Raw genomic sequence first — 10,342 nt, 5'->3', positions numbered from 1 at the left:
CAGCCTTCATAAAAGTGAAATTTTACCGCACGCGCGCTCTGGTACGAAACAAATTCAGAACTATGACATCACAGTAAAAATTAACGTTGCGCACTTCACGATTTCATTTTCTGTTCGTTTTCTAACTCGTTTTTCATCCACATTGATGTGTACGAAAAGGCCGTTCCCAGTCTCCAGCCTTCATAAAATTTAATTTTTTCCGCGCGCGCTCTGGTACAAAACAATAAATTGATCATTATGACATCATAGGAGACATTAACATTACTTGCTTCCACGATTTTATTTTCAGTTCATTTTCTGTTCGTTTTTTAAACCGATTTTCATTTACCTAATTTATCAAGGATTTGATTTAAAAACAAGCAATACCATCGTAAGATGAAAGGTTGAATATTATGGGATGCCTGACAAGATACAAATTCGTCATTGGTGTAAGTGTTGCCGGAAGTGGTGTTATTCTTTGGTATATCTACAACAAATACTTCAAGACTCCTCTTGTATGTTGCTTTGATAAATGCCTTTATAAAGACATTACTAACAACAATACTTTGATTGCTGAGAACTATTCGCCAGAGGTGCACATCCAACTAGGAGACAAAGAAACGTCCAACGAATATTCACTGAAGGATCTAGTAAAGCATAGTGTTGGACGATTCAAAACTAAAAACGCAAGAAAACCAACTGGTATCGTTATCGGAGACGAAGAATGTTACGATGTCTTCCAAGAAATTATCGATCCAGTGATCAAAGACCTTCACGCAGTCAACTGCTTTAGAAGGTACGAAAGCGTGCGGTTCAAGGACTGTGACTGGAGGAAAATTAAAGCAGGACGTATTGTGAACAAGAATGTTTTGTCTATTGTTCTGTCGACAAGCCGTAACATCGCAGGTTGTCGGTTTCCATGCTCGCTCAGCAACGAAGAACGAGTGGAGATTGCAAAGGAGCTTGTTGCTGTTTTGAACTGCCTTCCAGGTATTTATGCCTCGATAAATTCAAACTGTGAGCTCATATTTATGTGCGCAGAATATTGTAAGGTGTTGTGACATGTAAAACAAAATCGTGTAAGTTGAAGCCTTTTATATTCATCGATACCTTGAAAAAACTTATGGGCAGATAAAAGTCAGTGCACGGTTAACTCAAAGATTGGACCTTGAAAAACCTCTGGGCTGATCTAAGTCAGGGCACGGCTAACTCACAGATCAAACCCTGAAACAACCTCTGAGCTGATGTAAGTCAGTTCACGGCTAACTCAGAGATTGAATTGGAGGGACGAAACCGGACAACTCGAAAACCCTCGAATCAAGTAAGAAACTGAATAAACTATCTACTCACAGAGAGAAATTTGTACGTACTACCCTGCACGCAACAAATATTTTGTGTTCCTTATGAAACCCCGCAGTACGATATGATACAATAAAAAGAAGAACTCTTGAGTGGTATCCATGCTATTTCTTTCACTAATATCCTACTGACGCTAAGGCTACATCATAAAACCCTCTTCATCCTAGCTACTATAAAAAAGACTAAAGGTAATTTATTATGCTTCGATAACGCGGGGAGTGGTTGCCCAATTCTCCCGAGCCGAGCGCTCATGTTTAATGCGCTCAAAGGTGCGCCCTCTACCCTCTCTTACTATCAGTGCTCCTTTTTACGGGTATTTGAAGCTAATTAAAGCTACACAGGACGGAGAGAAGTCGAAACAGACGTGGAGTTCCTGAGGATCGAACTATGGACCTCTAGCTCTGAAGGCCGCGCACTAACCAACTGAGCTACGCCTACTCCATCGAGACGATTTTTAGGCGACGACCATTCTCGTGCAATACTACCGCTAGGAAACAACAGTGTAGTGGTGCACCTCTTTTGCGCACTTTCCCAATTACGCCTAAGATTTTGTTTCTTTTCCAATCCATTAGCCCATCTTCACGGCGCCTACACTAGACTATGCAATCTATCAGGAAGAAGACAAGACAAGCTAGGACTGTCACAAGACTATGGTCTAAGTAGAACGATTGGACCATCACCGCTGCCCTGTGTACCAGAAAACCGCCCTCAGCTGAGCCATACTAATCTAAACTTATTTGAGAAGTGGAATTCTCCTGACGGGCGCGTCTTGTGGTGGACGGAGAACCGAAAATGTAAGGTTTTTATCAACTTTTTGGACCACATTAAATTCGTGATAAGTAACACAAATGGCGACCTACGACAGGCTGTGAGAGAATACATGGAAATACTTGCAGAAGTGGAACAAATATTGAAGCGAAAGCAACACAAGGAGTTTGCTTGGAGCTCGAAATATGGCTATTTGACCAGTGATTTGACAGACGTGGGTACAGGACTACATATTGAGGTTAAAATAAGGTTCAAAATGGTTCACAAGGTAATTAATATATTATTTGTATATTAACTTATTAATTTCCCTAATGTCTATCTGTTACCTGTTACCTAGCCTCCTCGCACCTCATGGCATTATAATAATATTATACAATATTATATAATCCAAAAATATTAATATTAATAATTAATAATAATAGTAATGATAATGATGGTGATGATGATGATGATGATGATGATTTTGTAATATTATGAAAACAATGAGATATAGATTGAATTTATTAGGCAATCGAAAATAGCGCACACTCAATTGACCAATTTCTATGCATTGGTTCAATGGTCACACACAAAGCATTCACTTGAGGCATCAAGGTAGTTTCAAAGGATTATTGAAATTTAAAAACCTTGCAGCCTTGAATCAATGCTTTGTGTTTGACCAGTGAACAGATTTATAGAAGGTAGTGAATACAAAAAAGTAATTGTGGCAATAAAAATACATATCAAATATTGATACATATGAAAATGCTATTATGTTCCAATACGAGGCTAGTCAGTCCAGGTCATATGAAGGGTAGTTAGCACTATTCCTTCAATAAATCCTTATCCAGGGGATAAGTCGATGCTGTCATCCAATAAATTTATCAACTGGATAGTGCTATTCGCTATACACCTTTTGCACAACCAGGCCCAGAACAATAGTTATTCAATTTGGTTCGGGCATATTTCAATTCAGTGTATATAATTACAAAAAAAAAAAAAAGAAAAAAAAAAAGAATATATAGAATAACCGTTTTCACAAGCCCCTTCTCACCCACCCACGCACACATAAACACTCAAAAATTACAAATGCCAACACTGTAAAATAGAATTATAAAGGAAACGCCAATAAATAATATATAAATGTGGCGTGACCCTCTGTCACGCCATCAACAAGGGATTTAGTGCAGTCGCTTTTATAGATAAAAAGCAACAGTACGATTGGAAGGGTAGAATGTGGCTGTTTATACAATTGGAAAAAAGTGCATGGTAGGAAAGCCGGTTATTGACAACAACTGTTTTGTGCAACGCCGACACTTCTCAGTGAAGCATGGAGCAAAATATGTAAACAAATGAATGAAACGACCATGTAAAAGTTAACTAAATAACGACATATAGCTATAATATCTGGTTGACAATCAAATACTTACTCTTTAAACCAAAATTTCGGCGAAATAGCAAGAAAATGTCCCTTGAACATCCATGTTGGAGTCTTCTCTGTCATCCGCCATCTTGGAAATGCTTCTAGTACCCAGTCTTCTATCGTAATTTTATCATGTTGTAAGAATAGACGAAGAATGGGTACTAAGAGCTTTCGGAAGAGATTAAAATGAAGAAATGGAAAAAAGTGATTAATTTTTTATTATGTCAATAAGCTGCCGGAAAAAAGAGATTTTTAGAGAAGTATTTGGTCAATAAAAAACGTACTTTTCATAATTAAATTTGTGTCAGAAAACGTATTAAGAAGATAATACCCTTAGGATCGACCCTTCAACACTTAAAAAGATAATGCTGTTTTAAATAAGAGAAGAAATATTATTAGCCGAGTATTGTTGTACACATCTTTGCCTGACATCTGTCTATTATTATCATTTCCCTTGTGAAAGGAGTATGTAAGAGTTGATAAGTAAAGTCTTTATTCTTTAGGCAAACCACTCTATAGTTGTTTTATAATCGGCTTATTTTTGACCAAAAAACTCGATATTCTAGAAACATTAAAGAGACATTTTACCACTACAGGTTAAGGAGCTTTTTTTAAGCTGACGTTTTGGTGCACCACAGAATGGTTAGGCGCACCAAGTCATGTGCTCTGGTCGTAAGACATGAAAGCTTTGTTGACATTAAAGCTTTACGTGGCTTTGGTATTAGTTACGAGGGGTCTAGGGATAAGCGTGATGTTCACAGTTCAGTGTATGTACCATTTCCTTGGTTATTTTTTCAGTATTCATTTCTTTGATTTGACTTTCACACTATTTTATGACTAAATCCAGGATTTCACTCTCAGAGGTGATAGGTACTGAATAGCCCTAACCTCCCCCTCTAAATTGGGTCCCGTTAAATGACACGGTTATGAAATGTTTTGACTTTATTGTCAATCATGCTAAATAATATTATCATTCAAATTATTTTTCCGTCGTTTTGATTGGCCGAGATGACTACAAATAACTGCCAGCAAATAATAATTTGCTCATGCGCATTACGGTGCAAAGCCGTTTTGCTGCAAAATACACTCTGCTCATGCGTAGTAACGTTGCAATAACAATATGGCTGAGTTGGTTGCAAGGAGAAAACGAGAGAAAATTGAATGATAATTGAAACAACTATTGAACTCGCCACTAACAAATCACGATGTTTTGCGAATAACGAGCCCCAATAATTTCTTAGTATTGTAAGATGTTAGAACTAATATCGAAATTCTCTTCCAGACCGAGTTTTTCAATCGCCTGATGGTCACGAAACAATTGAATTGCAGTCAGTGCGGTGAGTAAAATATCGAAATTAAGTATTACCTTTTGTGACATTTTGTGTCAGAAGAATAGAAAAGTGGAGAATAGTGGAAGAATGTTTGACTTATGAGGAAGAAGAATAGAGCTAAGCCGGTACTGGTAGTAGATGAAAGTGAGGTGGTTAGAGTTGAAAAGATACTTTTAGCTTGGACGTTATTTTATCCCATTTCAGACCACGTGTCATTCTATTGAGAATAAGGTTTCTTTATTGAGCGTCATCAATAATCATGTGTGTCTTTTCATTCGAAGCCGTGAAAAAAAGAAATGATACTCTAAGGAATGACACGTGGTCTGAAATGGGAAACCAAAGGATGGGATTGGAATGTCATTTTTCCATTTTGGAAGGGACTTTAAATTCTTATCAATATAGCTCAATCAAACATGAAGTATTTCTTCAAAACTCAAGCTAAGTTGTGATGGATTTTAAAATTCATGATTTTAAAAATATATCTTTTGGCTTGAAATACGGGACGCATTTTTTTTTTTTTTTTTTTTTTTTTTTTTTTTTTTTTTTTAGCTTATCAGAAATAACTATAAAAGACCTTTTCTGTGATCTATTCTGTGAAATGTTTATCTCTATATCTGACATCTATTCACTCGGTGTGGTCATTCCTCACAGTGTTTCACTTTTCACTTTATTATTGCGCTGCTACGATCCGTTGGGGGGGAGTGGGAGGGGGCCAGACGCGCCATCATATCTGAATAGAGTTGCTTGTTATAGTTCTCTCTTGTGCTTCGAGGGTTTTTTTCCTGGTTCTCTGGTTTTCCTCCCTCCGTATAAATTAATTTGTAAATTCTAAATCGATCTCCTGAGCCATTCTTTTCGTATTTCACCTCCCCTTACATGTCATTTGCTATATTTGCCTTATCTTGTATTGCTTTATCTACAGTGGATGAAAAAAACACAGACACGTTTATCATCACCAACAAAAATCTGATAGGAACTACAGAGGTAAATGACAATCCGCTATATTTTTAGCTTTTAATATTTAAATAGCTCAAAAAAAAGTCAAAATCTAATATCAATGAAGAACGGAGATAATATAGTTGATTTAAAAAAAGGTAAATGATATAGCATATTCTTTTACACAGCGTGAATTTTTTTGACTGTCCAAATAAAGGTCTTTCTAAGCGTACGTAAATATAGAATTATGTGCGTGCGCACCTGTTTTCATCTTTTAGCATGATTTACATAATACTTTTATTCTCCGCTTTCTTATCATGCATGTGTTGCGCACTTTAACTCTTCCTGTCATGATCTTTTTTTTGCCTTGGGGACGTAAAATCAATAGCGCAGCGCAACTGTGACGTCATAAAAACGAAGACAAAGGCGAAATTCGGACAAACAAACTTACAAGTTTACTTTCAGCAGTTAATTTTCACAGCCGATCGCAGTTAATCTTAGTTTACATGGGTTATTATTGTAACTTTAAGTAAAAATTAATAAAATCGGTTCGTATAATCCTCGTTGCGGTTAAACAGAATGCAATGTTTGTCCGAATCTTTAAGCTATTTTTAGAATCAGTGCGCTGCGCTATTCAAAAAATACTCGCAAGAATACACAGACTCACTTCATGATTTTAGCAAGTAATAACATCTATATTTTTATATGCACTTTGTCTAATATTTTATTCATTTTATTACAAAAAGCATAAGAAATACTGTGTTGCGCATCCTTATTCGTCTTGTTCGTTATGTTCCGATGAGTTTCCGATTTTTAGGCGCGCGGCTTCCCTTGTTTCTGCTTGCCCCAAGACTTTCAAAAGAAAATAAAAACTGCTCGTCAGAATACGTATGAACAGCATCGATGCATAATTTTTCACAGATTTTTCATATGCATTCACAAATATTTAACAATTATTCGCCGAAGGCGAAGAGAATATCGGGGAATATTTACCGAGACGCGAGTCTTGGAGCGGCGAGATCAATATCCCTCGATATTGACTGAACCTGAGGCGAATAATAATCGTTTTAGTATTTTTAGCACAAGTGAATTTAATATATAAAGGAAAGTGAGGTATTTTTTGTTCAAATTCTATTATCTCTGCAAGCGGCATAAATCAAAAAAACAAGCACCTGTAGGTGAATATATCAGCATAAGACGTAAATTATGACCAATGAGTGAGCCGGATTTTTCTTTTCTTTTTGATGTGCGAGCCGGATTTAATTATATTCACTTCTGTAAAGATACTAAATTATTTCACAAGCATTGAACATAAATAGAAAATCTATCTATTGACAGCGTATTAGTTAATATGACTTGTAATATTGAAGTCATATCCCAATCAATTCTTGAGTAAAGCCGTGATTATTAAAACGATGACTTCCTTGTGATGTTCTTTACTTGAAGTCTCAAAAGATGATCTTGTATTTACCCCAAGACCTTCGAAGGAAATTAAAAACGGCTAAATACTACAAAATTATTTTACAAGCATTGAACATAAATAGAAAATCAATTGACAACGCGTTATTTATGCCTCGTAATATTGAAGATCAGTATCCCAATCAATTCTCGAGTAAAGCCGAGATTATTGAATCGAAAAGAAGATAATGATCTTGATTATAATGTCACAATATGTTCCCTCAAGAAGGATAAACATTAATGCGTTTTTAAAGAGCCAACCTGTCGCTATTTCTGGGACTCGATATTTCATTTCGTTTACACGAAGCACAGCTCGTAGGAGTGTGAAAAACCACAATGCGCAAAGGGCAGTAGACCGTTTTCTCAACATTGCGTGCGCATCCAACTTGATGGGCCACAAAATTGAAAAATGCAAATTCAGCTAAATTAAGAAGCCAGTTTTATATTTAAAAAGGAAAATAATCAATTTTATGAATTCTTATAGAAAAATGTTGCATTATAGGAACATATGGTAATTCTCATTATAAAGCTCCTGTTCTGGTATCGTGCCCCGTCAAGTTCCTTAAATTTGGATGCGCGCGCAACCTCGAGAAAAAGGTCTGTTAAGGAATTGTATTTCTGCAAATTAATATCTATATTCATTTTGAGATTTGAAATAATCTTCATTTTGAGATGTTTGAAGTAATACTGCATCTTATCATTTTTGGTCCATTATTCTATTTTTACTTAGAAATCTTTATTTTTTACAGTAGTGTAGGCCATTCAGCTCAAGGCTGATATTCAAAGGGGCTCTGCCGAAATACATACATACATACACTACACGATATAAGATATGACATTCATAAAATGATTATTACATCTAAAGCTATTATATCGATAGTCAAAATTGCTTTTAAAGGAGAAGTGAAAGAAAATTTGCGGATTGTAAGTGAGTACGAAGTTTAGGATGATCTTTTAAATAAACAATACTTTGAACTCGTATGTTTTTATGCGATTACTCTTTTCCCTAAAGGATTATCATGCTAATTCTTGTTATGTCTGCATAGCCAAATATTTCCTATTGTAGTACCGCTGTAATATAAAGACAGTGAATATCTCTCGGGAGTGTTAAAGGGGGAGAGGTTGGGGCTTCAGTAGGGAGGAGTCATTATTAATTTTTTTTTTTTTTTTTTTTTTTTTACGAACGCTATTTTCTCGTTGATCTATTTACTGCAATTTTTATAAACATGCGAACTCTGTGTCTCCGAGTTTGCACTCAGAGTTTGGTTTTTCGCTTGCGCCACTCAAAAATAAGGTACTGACTGATTAAGTTTGATTTTGAAATTAGCGTGCAGCTCGCAGACACAGAGTTCGCATTTTTATGAAAATTGCAGTTATAGAAGGGTCATTTCCGTACCGAGTGAAAGGGGGAGGGCTACAACCATTTTTATAAAGTTAACTGCGAATCCCCCATCCCCCTCCCCCCCCCCCCCCCCCCCCCAATAAAAAAACACCTTCCCTAATGTAAATAAAAACAACCTATTTGGGGGAATTTATGAACATACTCAAACCAGATGGCAAATAATGATAAAACAAACTAAAATAACACTTGGATGAATAATAACTTGTTGGATACAGTATGTCTGGTTATAAGCAAACGTCAAGTAATATTGCTGTCTTTTGATAAATTTTAAATGAACCGCGTGGAACACGCAGAAACGCGCATGCGTGCAAGGTTTCAAGAGAGCCATATTGCGGCTTTGCGCGCTTCTCTCTCTCTCTCTCTCTCTCTCTCTCTCTCTCTCTCTCTCTCTCTCTCTCTCTCTCTCTTTCTCTCTCTTCTCAAAGCTCTTAAAGCGTTATCTGTATGCTTTAAACCCACGGTTCGTAATCTTTTCTTTCTTTTTCTAGGTTGACATAATACAACAGGTCGTAGATGGTATCACGCTGCTCCTGGAAACTGACAAACGACTATCGCGCGGCGAAGAAACCAAAGACATAATGCCCTGACAAGACAGTAAAAGCATTACCTGTGTGTGTGTGTGTTGATGTATATATCTGTCACACTGCTGATAAAATAAAGAGTTTTAAATATATCAAATGGTGGCATACCAAAATACTAGGAGTGAGCCAAGAGTACTTTGGCGAGTGCTTCATAGGGGGTCAATGAATATATCAGGCATGCTTATATATTTAATAGCGTACATAGCAATGACACATACTATGCATGTGGTATATATATCATGTGGTATCAAGTGCGCGCTGATTGGCTGGCTACAGTGTTTATACTAAAGAACAGAGATACGCTCGCGCAAAATCGTTCAAAGTATTTTATTAAAAAAATACACAACGATTGCTTATGTTTCTGTATTATAATATAAACACTATGGGAGCTACACCCTCGTGTTCCTAAGATTGCTTCTCTCTTACTCTACAATTCCCACACCTTCCTGCGTATTTATATCACAGTACAGAAACATACGCGCGCGTTTTATATTGCTTAAGTATACCATATACGCACTGCTTAAAATGTAATTCCAATATATAATGCACATATGTGTGTTTTCCTACAAACGCAGAGGGGATATAAAAGTATTTCAAATCAAAAACGCAGTAGCTGTAATACTCTGGGAATCGGATTAAGAAAAGTGCAATTGAGTCAACCATACTACGTACCTGCTGCGTCTACTATAACGCTATATATATATTGGTCTACAGTATTGAATAAACCATTAACAGTCCCAGATTTGCAACCAAAGGTGACCACCGTCATTACTAGAGGCAGTATTGTGAGTGTCTTTTCTTTTGTCGGCTTAAATTCAATATTCAGATTATTAGATACCTACAAGCTTGCTTTTTTTCTGGTATTTTTAAGTGTTTTATTTTTTGTGTTGCGTTTGTTTGTAAGTGCACTATTTGTTATATATTTATTTGTTTTGTTGTTGTACGTGTCTTGAGATTTCTCTCTTCCATCTAGTATCTTCCTGTTTCGCTGTACTGTTTCGCCTGCGGCCAATCATAATGCTTTTCTGGACCTTTTAGCCGGACTCGTTAAATATATACGACCTTTTGATTGCCAAATTTGTAATCTTCATCCCCACCGAAGTAGTTGTTTTGAATGGAATTTGGA

General features: G+C 36.4%; 1 protein-coding gene across 1 annotated transcript; it reads left to right on the top strand.

Annotated features, from left to right (window-relative positions):
- The first annotated feature begins 392 nt into the window (after positions 1–392).
- Positions 393–9,901, top strand: LOC116300050 (creatine kinase U-type, mitochondrial-like). The gene is made up of 5 exons (XM_031708810.2): positions 393–969; positions 1,911–2,374; positions 4,791–4,845; positions 5,762–5,823; positions 9,124–9,901. Exons 1-5 carry the CDS (start codon positions 393–395, stop codon positions 9,220–9,222), a joined length of 1,257 nt encoding a protein of 418 aa, XP_031564670.1. The 3' UTR covers positions 9,223–9,901.
- The last annotated feature ends 441 nt before the right edge of the window (positions 9,902–10,342 follow it).

The sequence above is a fragment of the Actinia tenebrosa genome, unplaced genomic scaffold, assembly GCF_029948245.1.
Source record: "Actinia tenebrosa isolate PJP-AT-01 unplaced genomic scaffold, QUT_ActTen_1.0 PGA_scaffold2__45_contigs__length_23673736, whole genome shotgun sequence".
NCBI lineage: Eukaryota > Metazoa > Cnidaria > Anthozoa > Actiniaria > Actiniidae > Actinia > Actinia tenebrosa.
This window is presented reverse-complemented; position numbering and strand designations above follow the sequence as displayed.